Consider the following 19077-nt stretch of genomic DNA (forward strand, 5'->3'; position numbering starts at 1 on the left):
CCCCTATGGAAACAACGCTGGGTGCAGAACTCCCCCATCCCCACTCTGGGGGCCCCCCTGAAGACCAGGGAAAGGCCGGGCTGGAGGTGGGAGGGTGAAGCAGACAGAAGATGGGGAGGGCACTAAAACAGAGAGAGACCCCTCCCCCTGAAAATACCAGCACACTGAGTTACCACCCCCCGCCAGCAGGGGGCGCCTGGGGGGTAACATTTTGGCACTTGGATTTGGCACGACTATGAGCCCTTGGTGGGTGGGGAGGAAGGGAGAGGGGGTGATTCTAGGTCATTGACACCCCCCCCTTTTCAATGTCCCCCCCCAGGTACAAAGTTGCCCCGTTGTGAATTTGGCACTGGCAAAGTACAAGCCTCCCCCATTCTAACCCCTCCCTCGTGATCCCCCAGAGAGGGAGGGGTCCAGCCTGGGGACAGGTTCAGAGGGAAGGAAGGGGACCCCAGCACTGAGACTTGGCCACATCCCCCCTGCAGGGCCCATACCAACAGGACGGTGCTTGAATCGTTTCAACCAGCGCCCATGCTGATCCAGACTTTCCCACGGTCTCCTGGGACCCCCATCCAGTCCTCCCCACGGACAGCGACGGCTGGGACGTTACGTCCTCCGGGCGGGGAAATGCAACCGGCAAGAGGGGAATGGTGGGGAAAGGGGAGAGGGATGGATGGGGATAGGAGAGGAGAGGAGAGGAGAGGGATGGATGGATGGATGGATGGATGGATGGATGGATGGATGGGGATAGGAAGGAAGGAAGGAAGGAAGGAAGGAAGGAAGGAAGGAAGGAAGGAAGGAAGGAGAGGGATGGATGGGGATAGGAAGGAAGGAAGGAAGGAAGGAAGGAAGGAAGGAAGGAAGGAAGGAAGGAAGGAAGGAGAGGGATGGATGGGGATAGGAAGGAAGGAAGGAAGGAAGGAAGGAAGGAAGGAAGGAAGGAAGGAAGGAAGGAAGGAAGGAAGGAGAGGGATGGATGGGGATAGGGATGGATGGGGATAGGAAGGAAGGAAGGAAGGAAGGAAGGAAGGAAGGAAGGAAGGAAGGAAGGAAGGAGAGGGATGGATGGGGATAGGAAGGAAGGAAGGAAGGAAGGAAGGAAGGAAGGAAGGAAGGAGAGGGATGGATGGGGGGATAGGAAGGAAGGAAGGAAGGAAGGAAGGAAGGAAGGAAGGAAGGAAGGAAGGAAGGAAGGAGAGGGATGGATGGGGATAGGAAGGAAGGAAGGAAGGAAGGAAGGAAGGAAGGAAGGAAGGAAGGGAGGAAGGAAGGAAGGAGAGGGATGGATGGGGATAGGAAGGAAGGAAGGAAGGAAGGAAGGAAGGAAGGAAGGAAGGAAGGAAGGAAGGAGAGGGATGGATGGGGATAGGAAGGAAGGAACACCGGGTTCAAAAGACACTTTGCTAAGAATGCCCCTTCTTTCGCCTGAGGCCCTCCCGTCCTGCCCCGCGCCGCGTCTCCCGGCCCCGCCGCCGGCCCCCCGCCGCCCCTACACGGGCGTGGTCTTCCGGTTGAGCGTGTTGGTGTTGGAGGAGGCGTCCTTGCCCAGGGTGCCGGTGGCGCCGGCGGCGCCGGGCCCCGTCACCGTGACGGTGACGCCGGGGTCCTTGGGGAAGGTGTTGTGGAGCTGCAGGAAGCCCCCGCCGGCCCCCTCCCGCTCGGCCCCGTAGAGCCCGCTGACGTTGGCCTTGGAGGGGTCCCGCGAGAGGGTGTACATGGAGATGTCGGTGGAGGGGACGCCCTTGAGGCCCACGGGCGAGGCGTCCCGCGACTGCGAGGGCTCGGTGGAGCGGGAGCTGGAGCGGGAGCGGCGCCGGTAGCGGAAGCGGTAGCTGGGCAGGCGCAGGATGGCGGAGGAGGACGAGGGGTTCTTCAGCAGCTCCGTGCGGCTCTTGCAGTGAGCCTCCCGGTTCTTCTCGATGTAGATGTTGACGGCCAGCACCCCGATCATCTCGGCCAGGATGAAGGACAGGCCCCCGAAGTAGAAGGACCAGCCGTAGGAGTAGTGGCTTTTCTTCTCGTCGTCCCGCTTGGTGCCCGGGTCGCCGGCGTTGGCCGAGATGTACACGATCACCCCGATGATGTTGCTGAGGCCTTGGGGGGGAGGCGGGAGTCAGGGGAGGGGCAGGGGGATGGGGGTGGAGGAGGGGTGGGAAGGAGGTGGATTCGGGGGAGGAGTGGGGGGATGGGGCCGTGGGTGGAGGAAGGGCGTGGAGGGGAAATTTGGGGGAGGGACAGCGGGATGGGGCAGTGGATAGAGGAGCGGTGGGAAGGGGGAGGATTCAGAGGAGTGGCGAGGGGTGGGGTCGGTGGATGGAGGAAGGGTTGGGGAGGGGGAGGATTCAGGGGAGGGGTGGGGGAGTGGGGAGGAGATAGATTTGGGGGAGGGGTGGGGGGAAGAGGCCGTGGGTGGAGGAAGGGTGGGGAGGGGATGGACTCGGGGGAGGGATGAGGGAATGCGGCCGTGGGTGGAGGAGGGGTGAGGAGGAGGTTGATTCGGGGTAGGGACAGGGAGGATGGGGCCATGGATGGAGGAGGGGTGGGGGTGGATTTAGGGGACAGGGACAGGGAGGGGCGAGAGGAAGGGGCAGAGAGGTGAGGAGGCAGCAGAGGGGGAGTCGAGTAGCCAGGGCAGGAGGGGAGAAAAACAGAAGGTGCAGGAGGGGCAGGGCACAGAGCGCCATTAAGGGGGCAACCATGGAGCCCTCCCCACCCCAGACTGCCCCATGGGGACCCGTCCAATCCCCCACCCCTGAACCACCATGGTGGATCCTCCCTGTGGGGGGCGCAGGGGGAGGCTTCCCCCGTCCCCCAGCCCAGCCTCAGCCAGCCCCACACCCAGATGAAGGCTGGGTAGGTTCCTTCCTCCCTCCCTCCTTCCTCCCTCCCTCCCCCTCCCTCCTTCCTTCCTTCTTTCCTCCCTCCCTCCTTCCTCCCTCCCTCCTTCTTTTCTTCCTCCCTTCTCCCTCCCTCCTTCCTTCCTCCCTCCCTCACTCCTTCCTTCCTGCCTTCCTCCTTCCTTCCTCCTTCCCTCCTTCCTCCCTCCCTTCTTCCTTCCTCTCTCCCCCTCCCTCCTTCCTTCCTTCCTCCCCCTCCCTCTCTCCTTCCTTTCTTCCTCCCTCCCCCCTCCTTCCCTCCCTCTCTCCTCCCTCCCTTCCTTCCTTCCTCCTTCCATCCCTACTTCCTCGCTTCCTTGCATCCATCAATCCAGGTTCAGTGCCCGTGGGTGGCCTGGCTCATCCTAGACAAGCTTGGGGATTGGACCAGAATTCCCTAAATCTGGGCCCGTGTGCAAGAATTCTCAACCCCCCACCCCCACCCCAGCTGTGCCCACGGGCCCCTCCCACTCGTATGACCCCAGGCAAGTTCCATGACCTGGGCTATACCTGAGCCTGGTAGGGTGGGTGGGAAACATACCCTGCCCCATTAAGCCCCTCCCATTAAGCCCCGCCCATTAAGCCCCGCCCACTCACCCGCAGCGACGAATAGGATCCCAGCCCCCAGGATGATGTTGCGCTTGGACTTGTAGACCCGGCTGGCGGCCACACAAAACCCCCCCAGCAGCAGCAGGATGGCGCTAAGGATGGGGAAAATGCTGGAGGCGCGGACCACACCTGTAAGGGAGGGGAGCAGAGGAGATGTGTCAAGGGGCGGGATCTCCAAGGCTGGCCTATTGGTGAACAGGACAGTGCCCTGTGGCCAATCAGAATCTAAGCTATTCTAGCATGCTGAGGCCAATAGCCAATCAGAATCCAGGGTTTCTTGGCTCTCTGAGGCAGTGACCAATCAGAATCCGGGGACTTCCAGCCCTCTGAAGCCAGCAGCTTATCAGCATCTGTGATTTTTTGACACTCCAAGGTCAAGAGACAAATTACAATACAAGGTAGGTCAACAGCCAATCAGCGTCTCTAATTTCCCCCATGCTTTGAGGTCAAGAACCAATCAGAGAACAGGACTGCTTAAGGGTCTCAATCTGCCAGCCAATCAGCAGGATTACTCAAAGATCTGCAATGATCACACAATGTACAGATTTCCCGATGCGCTGGTGCCACAGCCAATCAGAAGGCAACTTCTGCGATTGCCAGCCAGTCAGCATTCAAGGCTTCTCCTTATTCCCAGGCCAACTGGAAAACACAATGTCACTGTGAGGCCAACAGCCAACCAGAACTGTGCGTGTTCCAACGCTCTGACACCCCCACCCAATGAGCATCTGGGGTTTTCCCAGCATATTAATGCCACCAGGCAATCAGCATCTGGTATCAGCCTCCAAGTCCGTCTACGCTTCGAAAGCTCTTAGCCATTGAGAGCCTGGGATTTCCCTGCCCAGGGAAAGCCATTAAGGCAGCCAAAAACAGGGAATGGCTCACGTTAAGGATGTCTAAATCCCCTTAACTCTCCCCCCTTGGTAAAAAAAAAAAGCATCTCTAAGGATGCTGCCCCATGCTATTCCTTCAGTAGAGGGCCCTTCACGCCCAGTGGATGGGAGGGAGAAAAGACTGGGGTGTATTGAATGGCCAGGTATCTACCCAAATGATATGAAATAATACAATATTTTCTGCTGAATCCAATCACTTCGACATTGATTGTTGAAGATGGGCAGACAGATACAGTTGCCCCATCCACCCATCCCTTCTCATACACACCCATCCACAGATTAATGCTATAGACTACATGCATCAGCCCCCTCTTCCCCTGCCTGCCAGTACATTTTTTTAACAGGCTGGCCACAGCCTGACTCAGTCCCAGCTTGTGCCGGGTCTGGGACCCACCCCTGCTGCAGCTCTGCATTTAAAGAGCATTAGGATCCGGGCGGGCAGGCAGCCCGGCTCTGTTCCAGCTCACACTGAGTCCAGGAGCTCAGACTCCCTCTGTATCAGAGGCAGCAGCATGGGTTGACAGGCAGCCAGTCCGCAAAGGGAGCTGGTTTTTAAACTGGCTCCCCTCGCAGACCAGCTCCCGCCTGGCACCCCACGGGAGTGGCAGGGGACACCTTGGGCGTGGGGCCAGGAGCACACTGGCTGCCGGCCCCACCCCCAGGGACTATAGAATAGTCGATTAACCAATAAGAATTCATGAGCTTCATTGATTATTCGGTCAAATGCTATTTAACATCCCTAATGTACACCTGTAGGGCAGGGGTGGCCAACCCGTCCCAGAGGAAGAGCCGGTGGCGACAGTGACGAGCTGGGGGAAAGTCTTCACTGCTATTGTGACTCACAAAAAAAGCCCTGGGAAGGGAGGAGAGGGGCAAGTTCTGGGAGGGAATTTGGGTGAGGATGCTGGCTCAGGGAGGGCTGGAGAGTGTTGGGGTGAGGGGGAGGGTTGGGGTGCTGAGCAAGCCGCAGGCTTGTGGCTGTGAGGGTGAGGAGTTTGGGCTGGGATACAGGAGGGGCTCAGGGCAGGGAGACTGGGGGTATGATGGGCTCAAGACACTGATCTGCAGTGTGTGGATGGTGCAGGAGTGTTGTAGCGGAAGACTGGGGGTGTGAGGGTGCAGGAGTTTGGGGATGTGAGAGGCTCAGGACAGGGGGTTCCAGTGTATGATAGGTTCAGGTTTGGGGTCTGGGGGGGTGCAGGAGTGTTATGATGCTGCGGCTAGATGGGGCTTGGTCCCAATTGGGGGCTTGTTGGCCAGGCTTCATTTTTAAATAAAATATTATTATATTATTAAATTAAATATTATTATATCCAACACAAAGGCTGTGTCTACATTGGCATGCCTGTTTACACTGGGGGGGAGTTCTTGTGCAAGAACACTGATGCTCTAATGTGTGAAATCAGTGCTTCTTGCACAAGAACTCTGATGCTCCCGCTCAGGAATAAGCCCTCTTGCACAACTGTTCTTGCACAAGAGGCCAGTGTAGACAAGAGGCAGGCAACATGAATTTCTTGCGCAAGAAAGCCCAATGGCTAAAATGGCCATTGGAGCTTTCTTGCACAAGAGCATCTACACTGGCACGGATGCTTTTGTGCAAAAGCACATCTCTTGTGCAAAAGCACATGACAATGTAGATGCTCTCTTGCACAAATACTTTAACGCAAGAACTCTTGCGTTAAAAATATTTGCGCAAGATCATGCCAATGAAGACACAGCCAAAATGTTTCAGCCTTGTCTTTATTTATGAGAGGGGCGGCTTTTTTTATGTTTTGAGTCAGGGGTCACTGACCCACACAAAAGTCAGTCGGGGCCACACAAGTGAGATGCAAAAAAACAACCCCTCCAAAACCCTCCAAGCCTCACTAATGTGGCCCCAACAGTGCTGGTGGGGACAGCGGACAGGGTGCTGGTGGGTGCTGGGGCAGGGTACTCATGGGGGGGGCTGACCAGGGGAGGGGACAGAGCCAGGCATCTTCCCCTCAACCTTATGCCCGGGTCCCAAAACCACTGCCAAAGCCTCTGCCTGCAATCAGCAGCCGGCTGCTAGCACGTGTAGGCTGGGACGCTGTGTGTGACCCGGTCTGCACGTGCAGGATATGACACAGTGCGGTGGGGGCCGTGAGTGGAACGGCGCGGGCCGTGAGACCAGCTGACCTGAGTGGTTCTGGATTCCGTCCCGGTTCCATCAGGAGCCGCAATTATTTTTCTTCGCGAGCCGCATGCGGCTCATGAGCCTCTGGTTGGCCACCCCTGCTGTAGGGGAACGCTTCAACCTTCCGGGACATTCAATAATGCCTTTAAAAGTAGCCATCCTTCTACCAAAAAAACCCCAAACTTCAAAATCCGATTGCAGAGGGAAACAGCGAAACTCTAATTCGTTTATAAATTCGAGACAATCAAATTAGACCTGAATGAAGATTGAAACTGGTTAACACACTACAAAGGCAATTTCCGCTCACTTGGTATTTACATCTCCACATCCGCTGCTCATTAGCCTCATTAACACTGGTCCTACACTTGATAAGTAACTTCTTCAGTGTGTATATCCACACCCCTGCCTCTGTAACTTTCACTCCATTACATCTGATGAAGTGGGTTTTACCCACGAAAGTTTATAAATCTGTTAGTTTCCACGGTGCCGCTGAACGCCTTGTTGTTTTTACATCTCCAGTTTTCATCTGGATGGTCTCTGGCAAGCTCTTCAATTGTCCCTCTCTGTTGAATAACTAATTTTGCAGGATGCATTTCAAAACAATTGGTCAAGGACCGCAACGCAGGGGACTCAAGTTTCCCTATAAAAAGTGCGGTCGAAAGGGAAGTTCTTTGGAAAATAACTCCTCCCCACAGCCCAAGATCAACGCAGCCAAACCTCAGCATCCTGACAACTGACCTCAGCTTGGGCTGGCCACTGGGAAAAATCCACCTGCCTTAGTGGGAGGGGGGAGTATTTTACACTTAGCTCAGGCCTTCTGTGTTGGGGAGTGTTAAGGTTAAGGGATTTCGGGGTCAGGCTTTTGCACTGGGAAAAGGCCCCACAAACCCAAAGAGGATTAGGCCTTGAGTCCTGGGAACTAGACAAAGGTAGGTGCCTTTCGCTCAGAGCTGTAGGGAACTGGAAAGGGGGGGGGGGTGCATAAATTAGCTGAATTACGCCTCGAGCCCATGGAAGGGTAAAGGTGGGGTGCCGTCGCATGTGATGGTGACACTCTATATGCAGAGAGCCTTTGATAACAGCTCTTAGACTGTGAGTTGCCCCTATCAATATTGGGGTGGGTGTTTACTCTGGAACCTAATGATGATCATTAAAATCACCTCGACTCAATTATTTGTTTTATACATTTAAGAAGCGACTAGAGGCTCTCACTGAAATTAGGGGCCTCAGATGTGCTGGGGGCTGTAGCCACAAAGGGGCGGAGACTGGTGCCCCATTGCACCGGGCGCTGCCCAGACAGTCGCCCCAATATCAGGACCCATAATGCCAGGTGCTGCCCAGGCATAGAATCCCTGAGATCGGGGCCCCGTTGTCCCAAATCGGCACAAACCAAGAGGCAGAACCCGACCCTAGCAGCTTACTAGCTATGTCAGGGGTGGGGAGCATGCGGCCCACTCCCTGACTTCCCCACCCCGATCTGTATGGACAGAAAGGAAGTATTCCTGCCTCTGCTTCTGAGCCTTGGACTGTGAAAGTTTCCTGGCTTCTCCGCAGATCTTTTTTATCTTGTGCGAGTGCACAGGGAATTTCCCGGGTTTTTCTTCGGTGGGTCCTCCCCCCAACCCTCCAAAGGGAGCCATCTGCTCCCACCAGCAGGCCGGAAAAAGGAGAGACAGCCTGAACGCGACGCCTGCTCCGCGGAGGCTGCTCCTGGCCAAATCGCAATGGATTTGCACCGAGCCGGGGGAAAGAACTGGACTGGCCCAAGCGCGATTTTGCTGCCAAACCTTCCACTCCGGCGCCCCAGCTGGCGTGGGGCACCAGAGTCGTGTCCAAAAAAAACCAAGGTCCAAGATTGCACCGTTCCGATTCGGCGCTTCCGAACCCCTCCAAAGGGAATGGCACAAGGTCGGGCTCGGAGCACAGATGGGGCCCTGGGGCCTGGGGTATTTAACCCTAGAATGGGAACAACATTTAAAAAAGGGGCTTAGAACGGGAACCTTACCTAGAGGTGGGCACAAAGCTCAGTTAGGGTATGTCTACATTACCACCCTAGTTCGAACTAGGGATGCAGTGTAGACATACCCTTAGACTCCAGTTCCTTTCCAAGTCACCCTTCCCACTTGTATTACAGCTTGTCAGCAGCCCCAAGGCTGAGATCCCCCCCCCTCCTCGACAGTATTACAGCCCCCCAGAAAGCTCCAAACTGAGATATCCCTGGGTCCCCTCTGCCATTTCAGCCCCCAGGAAGATGGCATGTGGCAAGCTACGTAGGATCTCCACTCCAGCGCCAAGTGCCCAAGCATGGCACAAGGCCATGACGGGGCCTGCCAGCTGGGGAGCCTGATAGATACGTACGCAGGAGGTACTCCGCACTGTCGTGATCGTAATCCGTGTCCTCGGGGAAATGGTTAATTTTCACGCACACGCCCCTCTTTAGGCTGCAACGGAGATGGGAGAAATCAGAGTCCTGGGCCTGTCTCCCGCTCAGTATCGCGCTCAGACCAAGAGGGATGCCAGCCTGGGGGGGCATCCCTGCCGTGGTGCCCAACTGGGTGCTCCAATGCTGCGTCCTTCCCCACAGCAGTGCCCCAGATGCTGTCAGTTTCTCCACCATAGTGCCCAGCTGAGTGCTCCGATGCTGTGAGCTTCCCCACAGCAGTGCCCCAGCCAGGGACATCAATGCTGAGAACTTTCCCACAGCAGTACCCAGATAGGCACTCTGATGCTGCAAGCTTCCCCACAGCAGTGCCTCAGATGCTGTCAATTTCCCCACTGTGGTGGTGCCCAGCTGGGTGCTCCGAAGCTGTGAGCTTTCCCACAGTGGTACCCAGAGAGGCGCTCTGATGCTGCGAGCTTCCCCACAGCAGTGCCCCCACCCGGGATGGTGAAGCTGCGAGCTTCCCCACAGCAGTGCCCCAGATGCTGTCAGTTTCCCCACCGTGGTGCCCAGCTGGGTGCTCCGACGCTGTGAGCTTTCCCACAGCGGTACCCAGAGAGGCGCTCTGATGCTGCGAGCTTCCCCACAGCAGTGCCCCCACCCAGGATGTTGAAGCTGCGAGCTTCCCCACGGCAGTGCCCGGCACGGGATCCCCCAAGGGAGGTACCTTCCAAGCAGCATATCCTCCAGAGGCCGGAATGGGTGAGACCCCCCGGGTCCTTCTTGTCCTTGTGGGGCATCTCCTCGCTGGAGATGTTGGTGGTGTTACAGATGAAGGCGCGGGCGTAGAGCCAGTAGTCGGTGCCAATGGCGATGGTCATGAGCCGAAGGCCGCGAAGGCTCCGACGGTGGTGAGGAGGATCTGGACGCCCTTCTCACACCACACCACCCTCTCCTCGTTCCAGCGCTTGAGGGACTCCAGCTTGGCGGGGGGGCGGGGTGGGGCCACCCACCGGACCAGACGACGGGGAGTTCCCTACACCTGCTGGGGGCCGGGGGCCGCCTATGGAACCCAGGAGTCCGGGTCCCAGGACTCTGCCTGGACCCCACGCGCCTCCCGGAGTAGGAGACGGAATCCGGGCTGACAGCCGCCCTCCCCTGTTCTAACCGCTAGCCCCTGCTCCCCTCCCAGAGCACAGATCTTTCTGAAGCAGGTGTCTCCTTCCACAGCTTCAGCCCCGAGCGCGGGGCTGGAGGCCGAGCGGGTCGAGGGGGTGAGGGCTCCCGTACTGGCAGCCCCAGGGGCGATTCCATGGGTGGTGCCTGCCTTCTCGGTGCGCAGCCTCTCTCCAGTGTGAGGTGCGGTGCCAGCTGACCTGGGGGTGGGAGAGAAATGGAGGAGCCAGGTCAGCAGGGGATGGGCCAGGAGACGGGCGAGGGACAGGGACAGTTTGTGCCACCGGGTGGAAGAGCCAAACCAGCCACACGTGCATACACACACACGCACGCTCACACAAGTGTGCACACTCACTTGTGCACACGCTCACCTGCACGTGACGTATGCATATGCACACACACACATGCACACACTCACACGCACACACGTGTGCACGTGCACACGCCTGTGCACACTCACGCATGCGCACCCACTCGTGCTCACACAAGCACACTCGCACATGCGCACACACTCACTTGCATACACAACCCTCTTACACCAAGCATCAACCCCACCACAGGATTCTACCCCCAACCCCAACTCCTTCAGCCTGCGTGCCCAACACCTGCCCCCCCCATGCCTCCCATACTGCAGAAATCCCTCCCCTATTCCCCTCACGCCTCTGCGCTCCTGTGGAGGGGGAGGGAGGCTGGCAGCCAGGACCTCTGGGGTCTGCCCCTAGCTCCGTGACTTTGGGCCTGGCCCTTTCCGTCATTTAAAACGCAGGGCACATGCAGACTAGCCACCACACGTGGCTAGAACAACTGTGCACATGTGTGCGTGACATTTACACAAGCACTACCCACCAACTGTAGCTAGAGCACCCATGCACACGTGTGTGTGTCATGAACACCAGCACTAGCCACCATCCATGGCTAGAACACCAGGGCACACGACTGTGTCGTTCACACAGAGAAGATCACCCAGAGACACAGTCAACGTCACGTCACACACAGCGGCAACACCAAGACACACACACGCAGAAAAACACACAGGAGACACATGCTTCATTGACCAGCTGCGCGTGTGTGTGTGTGTGTGTGTGTGTGTGTGTGTGTGTGTGTGTGTCCTGTTCCCAAAATTCCTGGCCTGCCCAACAACCCCTCCACCTGGCTCCTACCCTTGCACTATTCCCCCCTCCCCTCCTGTTATGCATTTCTGTGCTGCCTTTGCAGCCGCCTGGCGATGCAATTTCTTTCCAGGATGCAGAATCCAGCAACCCCCCCACCCCCGTCCGCTAGAAGCCCTGCAATAAAGCGACCCCCTCTTCCCAGCCCCCCCCTTTCCATCCAAGCCCCACTTGCTCCCAGCCAGATGCACGCATGAGCTGCCCGTGGATCCCCGGCACGGCCGTGCGGCCATGAAATCACCAAGCAGATCTGTTGCATTTTCCACGCTTGTTTCCTGTTCCCTTCCCCCCCACAGACACCCCCAAAAGCCAGCCACTGAGCAGCGGGAGGGCTCATTTCCTCAGCACCCCCCACTCCCATGGAGCCCCCCAACATCCATTAGGCCCCATTTCTTCCCACCCACAAAGATACTAACCCCCCCAGTCCATCCCCTGAGCATCCATGGGCCCCATTTCCTCTGCCCCCCCATACACCCCGCAAATCTGCCTGTTTGAGCATCTTTGGGTCTCTCCCCCTACCGTGCGTGCACCCCCAAATCCTCACCCACTGAGGGTCTTTGGGGCTCATTCCCCCCCATATCCATCTGCCGAGCATCTGTGGGGTTCGTTTTCCCTGCTCCCCCATACACCCCGAATCCCTCTGCTGAGCATCTTTGAGTCTCATTCTCCTGCATCCCCCCCGTTCCTTCCCAAATCCACACCCACTGAGGGTCTTTGGACTCTTCTCCCTCCATACACCCCAAAATCCCTTCACCCAGCATCTTTGGGGCTCATCTCCCCCTACTCCCCAAATCCATCCACTGAACATCTCTGGGCCTTATTTCCTCTGCCCCCAGGCACCCCATACACACCCAACATACATCTTTGGGCCTCGTTTCCCTGCCCCTCCTACACCCCCAAATTCATCCACCAAGCATCTCTGGGCTCCTTTCCCCTGGGCCCCCATGCACCCCATATGCACCCATCATGCGTCTTTGAGGCTCATCCCCCTGCCCTCATGCACCCCCAAATCCAGCATGTTTGGGGCTCATCTCCTGAATACACCCCCAAATCCATCTGCTGAGAATCTTTGGGGCTCATCTCCCCTGCCCCCTATGCACCCTGAAATCCAGAATCTTTGTGCCCCATCTTCCCCCATACACCCCAAATCCATCCACTGAGCATCTTTGGAACCCATCTCTTCCTGCCCCCCCAATCCCCCCGAATTCCAGCATCTTTGGAACCCATCTCTTCCTGCCCCCCTAATTCCCCCCGAATTCCAGCATCTTTGGGGCCCGTCTCTCCTGCTCCCATGCACCCCGAAATCCATCCGCTGAGCATCTTTGGGGCCCATCTTCTCCTGCCCCCATACACCCCGAAATCCAGCATCTTTGGGGCTCATCTCCCCTGCCCCCATACACCCCGAAATCCAGCATCTTTGGGGCCCATCTCCTCCTGCTCCCCGCACCCCCCCCCCAAACGCCTCCACGAGCTTATTCCAGTCCCACCCCCCCGCAGCCCCTGTCCCGGGGGGTCCCCACGCGTGGGCCCACCGGCTGGCCCGGCCCCGGTTCTTTGGGGAGCCGCGGGGGGGGGCGCTTACCGAGCACTGGCGGGGGGTCTCTGGTCCGGGCCGGCCCGGGAGCGGTCAGGGGGCGCTGGGGGCGCCGGGGCGCGGGGCGATCTCGGCGGGGCGCAGGGCGCGGGCGCCCCGGTCCATGCCCCGCTGCAGAGCGGCTCGGGGCGGGGGGGAACGCAGCAGCCGGCGCGCGCCCGGCAGCCCGCGAGTGTGGCACCGGAGGGACCGCGGGCGGAGGCTGCGAAGGAGCTGGGGGGATGGGGAGCGGAAGGGGAGGGGAGAGGAGGGGAAGGGGCCACGGGGAGCCGGGCGGGGGTGCAGGAGGGAAGTGGGGGTGCAGGGAGGAAAGGCACGGAGGGGAAGGGCCCTGGAGGGGAAGGGGTGTAGGGAGGGGCACAGGAGGTGGGAGGGGGTGCAGGAGGGAAGTGGGGGTGCAGGGGGAGGGGCACGGAGGGGGAAGGGCCCTGGAGGGGAAGGGGTGTAGGGGGGAGGGGCACAGGGAGGTGGGAGGGGGTGCAGGAGGGAAGTGGGGGTGCAGGGGGAGGGGCACGGAGGGGGAAGGGCCCTGGAGGGGAAGGGGTGTAGGGAGGGGCACAGGGAGGTGGGAGGGGTGCAGGAGGGAAGTGGGGGTGCAGGGGGAGGGGCACGGAGGGGGAAGGGCCCTGGAGGGGAAGGGGTGTAGGGAGAGGCAAAGGAAGGTGGGATGGGGTGCAGGAGGGAAGTGGGGGTGCGGGAAGGAGGGTCACGGAGGGGGGAAGGGCTCTGGAAGGGAAGGAGTGTGGGGGGAGGGGCAAAGGGAGGCAGGAGGGGTGCAGGAGGGAAGTGGGGGTGCAGGGAGGAGGGTCACGGAGGGGGGAAGGGCCCTGGAGGGGAAGGGGTGTAGGAGGGAGGGGCACAGGGAGGTGGGAGGGGTGCAGGAAGGAAGTGGGGGTGCAGGGAGGAGGGTCACAGAGGGGGGAAGCACCCTGGAGGGGAAGGGATGTATGGGGAGGTGCACAAGAAGGTGGGAGGGGGTGCAGGAGGGAAGTGGGGGGTGCAGAGAGTTGGGTCATGGAGGGGGGAAGGGCCCTGGAGGGGAAGGGGTGTAGGGGGGAGGGGCACAGGGAGGTGGGAGGGGGTGCAGGAGGGAAGTGGGGGTGCAGGGGGAGGGGCACGGAGGGGGAAGGGCCCTGGAGGGGAAGGGGTGTAGGGAGGGGCACAGGGAGGTGGGAGGGGTGCAGGAGGGAAGTGGGGGTGCAGGGGGAGGGGCACGGAGGGGGAAGGGCCCTGGAGGGGAAGGGGTGTAGGGAGAGGCAAAGGAAGGTGGGATGGGGTGCAGGAGGGAAGTGGGGGTGCGGGAAGGAGGGTCACGGAGGGGGGAAGGGCTCTGGAAGGGAAGGAGTGTGGGGGGAGGGGCAAAGGGAGGCAGGAGGGGTGCAGGAGGGAAGTGGGGGTGCAGGGAGGAGGGTCACGGAGGGGGGAAGGGCCCTGGAGGGGAAGGGGTGTAGGAGGGAGGGGCACAGGGAGGTGGGAGGGGTGCAGGAAGGAAGTGGGGGTGCAGGGAGGAGGGTCACAGAGGGGGGAAGCACCCTGGAGGGGAAGGGATGTATGGGGAGGTGCACAAGAAGGTGGGAGGGGGTGCAGGAGGGAAGTGGGGGGTGCAGAGAGTTGGGTCATGGAGGGGGGAAGGGCCCTGGAGGGGAAGGGGTGTAGGGGGGAGGTGCACAGGGAGGTGGGAGGGGGTGCAGGAGGGAAGTGGGGGTGCAAGGAGAAGGGGCACAGAGGGGGAAGGGCCCTGGAGGGGAAGCAGGAGGGGCACAGGGAGGTGGGAGGGGGTGCAGGAGGGAGAGAGGATGCAGCGAGAAGGGAGGGGAAGGGGACAGGGTGCAGGAGGAGAAGGGGAGGGCTATGGGGAGGGGAGATGGGGTGAAGTAGGGGGGATGGGAGGGAGGAGGAAGTGCGAGGAGGATGCAGGAGTGGGGGAAGAGGCCACAGCTGGAAGGGGAAGGAACGTGCAGAAGAGGGGGGGAGGGGGTAAGGGAGGGGAGGGACCACTGTTTGGGGGGAGGCAGGTGGGGGTGCAGGAAGGAAGGGGACACAGGGAAAGTGGTGGGGCACAGAGGTGGGACGGGGTGAGGGCAGGAGGGGGCAGAGATTGCAAGGCCCAGGTGAGGCCTGGGAGTGTCGGTGGTCTGAGCCACGCTCTCTAATCCGGCGTATTGCGTGTCTGTGCGCGGGTGTGACTCCAGGTGCGGGCAACACTATGCCCACCCTGGCTGCCTCTATCACACGCAGGTGCACCAGGTGCGCACGGGTACCAGGTGGGTGTGTCTCGTGTCTGGCACGCGTGTCACATGATCTCAGCGGATGGGGGGGGGGGCTGGAAACTGGAGCTGGACAAATTCCGGTTGACACAAGCCTCCGTTTTGAACAGGGCAGGGAATTAATCCTGGGAGCAAGTGACCCCACGTCGGGTGGATTCTCCAACCCAGGCGAGTGTCAGACCACATGGAAAAGCCACGCTCTGGTTCAACCAGGAATCATTCCAGGGACACCCTAGAGGCTGCGTCATGCAGGCCTGGCTGATCACAGGGGGACCTTGTGGCCTTCAAGGCGAGGAAACTGAACTGTGCATCGTGTGCACTCACGAGCACTCGGTTCGTGCGCCTCACACGCGGGTGGCATGCTTGTGTTTCAAGGCTCTGCAGTGTCGTGAGCGTGTTTGCCCGGGGCTGGTGTCTCCTGAGTGGGTCGCACGTGGCGTGTTTGCCCGCGCCCCTGTGTATGTCTCGTGGGCGTGCGTCATGTGTGCGTGCATGCTTGTGTCTCACAGAGACGTCTTCCAGACACTATGGTTGTGTCTCGGGGGCGTGTCTCCGGTGTCATGCCTGTGCAGAATGTGCCGCCGCGTGCGTCACGTGCACATGCAACCTGTGTCGTGTGAGTGTGTGCGCCCCAGGCAGGCGCTTCATGTGCCACGCGTGTGCGCCCTGTCGGGCAGGTGCACCATACGCGTGCATCACAGGCGCACGACTGTGCAGGGGCTGGCATGTCGTACCCTGTGCCGCAGCAGCCGCTGCCTCCCCTCCCCCTGCCGGTCTCTCCCACCCGCCTCCAGCTCCGGTCGCCATGCCAACGGGAATGCTCGGAGCCGGCTGTGTGCTGCGCGGCACCTCCCCCTTTGCTGTGTGTGTCAGGCTGTGCCCCCCCCCCCCCCGCATTCTAGAGCCAGGCACTAGCCAACTGCGGGCCTCCATTCTGCAGTGCTCTAGAACAATACCCCCATGCTGCATTGCTCTAGAGCCATAGGGCCCCGTGGCACGGCACTCTAGAACCCAATACCCCAGTGCTGCAGCACGCTGGAGCACGGGGACTGCAATCCCATCATGCTCTAGAACAATTGATTCCCAGTTCTGCAGCACTCTTAGGGCACGCTATCCCTATACCCCTAGGGTACCACCCCGCGGCTCTCTAAGGGTATGTCTACACTGGTGCGTTATTTCGGCGTCACTGCCGCTACTCCAAAAGAACAAAGTGTGTCTCTACACTACCAGCTGTTCTTTCGACACAATGTCGAGCGTGGGGGGGCTTCTTCCTCCGACTCACGGTAGCCCTCATTTCACGAGGAGCAAGGGAAGTGGGAGGAAAAACGCTCTTCCTTCGACTCCCCGCTGTGCAGACAGTGCCAAACACTGAAATAAGCTATTCTGACTTCAGACACACAACTGACATCGCTGAAGTTGCGTAGCTTATTCCGGCTTTAGCCCTGCTGCGTACACATCCCCTAAAACAAGATAGGTAACCCATCCCGCAGGATCTCGGCCCTGGAGCGCAGTGTTTCCCAATTGTATTTGGCCGTGGGACCCTTTTAAACGTGAAAGAATTTTGCGCCATCCCTAATAACAGTCTAATAGCTGGAGCTGCAAAAGACGACCACAAACAAGTACGGATCATAATAAACACGTGCTAAACAAGGTCATGAGATCGACTTTTCGTTTAATTGTACATATTTAAAAAGAAAAAAACCGCGTCATATTAATTGTTTTTAATCATACAATGTTATTGTAATGGAATTTTCTCACAGAACCCTTCTTTTCTCGCGGAACACCGTTTGGGGGAAACTGCTCTAGCACAAGCGATAACAATGCCACACGGCTCTAGAGCAATATGTCCCCGTCCCATCATGCTCTAAAGCAGGGGTCTCCAAACTACGGCCCGCGAGGCCCTCTCATCCGGCCCGTGGAGACCTTTTTGTCTGGCCCCGCCTTCTTCCGCGTGCCGGTGTGACGAGGCGACCCCCGCCCGTCCCTGGGGTGCCGCCGAACGGGCCCTTCTTGCCGCGGGGGGGGGGGCCCTGTCAGGGGTGTGCGGCGTGTACTCACGCCGCGCCGGGGCAGGAGAAGCGGGCCGCTCCGCTGACAAGCGGCCGCGCGGCGGCAAACGGCGCAGGGGGCGGGGGTTAGCACGGGCGGCGTTCCCCCGCCCAGACTGACAGGGCAGCCGGCCAATCAGGGGGCAGGATGGGCGGTGGTGGTAACGCCCGCCCGGCGACGTGCGGGGGAACGTGAACCCCGGCGGGAACTTTAAAAAGGTGACCCCTTCCGCCCGGGGGGGGGAAGGAGTGAGCGGTGGCAAGCAGGAGGGGAGGACAGCGTGCAGAGGAAGGGGAGAGCAGGGGGAAAAGCCCCCCCCCCCGAATCTCAGGTCACTGTTGATGTTAGGGACAACAAATCTAAAGCCAGAAATGTCTGCTATTTTGGCATCCAGGAAACAATTTCACCATTCACACTAATACAGGTGTTCATGTGTAGTGTATCAATGTGTTATTAAATAATAACTGAATAAAATAATATTAAATAAATAATTAAAAACAACATCCATGTTTTGATTGTTTTTTATTTGGACCTCAAGTGTGTAGTCGGCCCCCGAACTGCTGTTTGATAGTTAATGCGGCCCTCAGGCTGAAAAGTTTGGAGACCCCTGCTCTAAAGCAAGACACCCAGTCCTGCAGCGCTCTAGAGCAGGGGTTCCCAACCTGAGGTACGTGTACCCCCAAGGGTACGAGAAGCTTGTCAAGGGGGTACGGGGACTATTTGGGAAATAACTAGATTATCCTCATTGAAATATTCCAAAAGTAGTAGTAGTGAGTGAAAAAAGTTGTGGATTCTAGAGTCTAGAATTGATTTCCTTTCATATTGAATAGGGGGTGCGGGAAGGTTTACTAAAAGCCAAGGGGGTATGGGGACCGAAAAACCCCTGCTCTAGAGCAAGCTACCTCAATCTGGCAGTGCTCTAGAACAGTATATTCTGCTCCTGCTGTGTTTGAGAGCAAGAAATCCAACCCTGCCTTGCTCTATCGCAATAGAGTCCAATACCACACGGCTCTTAGCACAAGATATCACAATGCCACATTGCTCTGGAGGAGGGACGGGGAACCTTTTTTTGGCCGGGGGCCACTGACCCGCAGAAAAAATCAGTTGGGGTCTGCACATAAGTGAGAAGCAAAAAAGAAACCCCCATTGACCTCAGCTTGGGGTGCTGGGGCTCCACTGATGCACCAGGCTTTGGGGGGGGGGCAAAGACTTCCCATGGGGGCTGGAGCATGAGCGCTAGCTCGCCCCCCTGCAGGGGTAAGCCCTGAGCCTTTCTGTGGGTCAGATCTGGCCTGTGGGTCATAGGTTGCCCACCTCTGCTTTAGAACAATGTAGCCCAACTAGAAGATTTACCCACTGTTGCGTGAGTCCTTAGCTCAAATACATTTTGTTTTTCTTCATTTAAATAATTTCTCTGGGGTGAGGCTGGGGGTTTGGGGCTCGGGGTTCAGGCTGCCCTGGGAAGAACCAGCCCTCTCTCACCGCAGCAGCTTGGGGAAGGTGAAAAGCACCTCTCCATGGGCGCTGCCGCTCCAGCGGGCACAGCTGGGGGAGGAGTACATGGTGGGGGACAGACAGACACACACACAGACACAGAAACGGACAACCTCTCTCAAATATAGAGTAGAGAGGTGTCTCTCTCCACCCCTGCCCTCTGCTAGTCCAGTGGGGATATAGCTGTCCCAGTCCCCATCTCTGGCCCCTTACTGCCCCCCTGTGGCCATTCTACAGTATAACCGTCCCTGCTACCAGACCTCTCCTTTTCCATTTGATGAGCAACAATCCCATTCCAGGCACACCCCGTGGTCCTGGCACAACCAAACCCCGACCTTGCTTTATGTTAGGATTCGAGAAGCTGCCTGCCGAATGTGGTGGCCCTCGCGCTTGCCGCTTTGGAGGAGTCCTTGAATAA

General features: G+C 58.7%; 1 protein-coding gene across 1 annotated transcript; it reads right to left on the minus strand.

The window, feature by feature from the left end:
• Positions 1-986: 986 nt before the first annotated feature.
• On the minus strand, positions 987-9934 carry CACNG8 (calcium voltage-gated channel auxiliary subunit gamma 8). The gene is made up of 4 exons (XM_075915362.1): positions 9615-9934; positions 8889-8964; positions 3474-3614; positions 987-2094 (listed from the first exon to the last, which is right to left on the minus strand). Exons 1-4 carry the CDS (start codon positions 9789-9791, stop codon positions 1490-1492), a joined length of 999 nt encoding a protein of 332 aa, XP_075771477.1. The 5' UTR covers positions 9792-9934; the 3' UTR covers positions 987-1489.
• Positions 9935-19077: the final 9143 nt, after the last annotated feature.

This window comes from Pelodiscus sinensis, unplaced genomic scaffold (assembly GCF_049634645.1).
Source record: "Pelodiscus sinensis isolate JC-2024 unplaced genomic scaffold, ASM4963464v1 ctg34, whole genome shotgun sequence".
Taxonomy (NCBI): Eukaryota; Metazoa; Chordata; order Testudines; family Trionychidae; genus Pelodiscus; species Pelodiscus sinensis.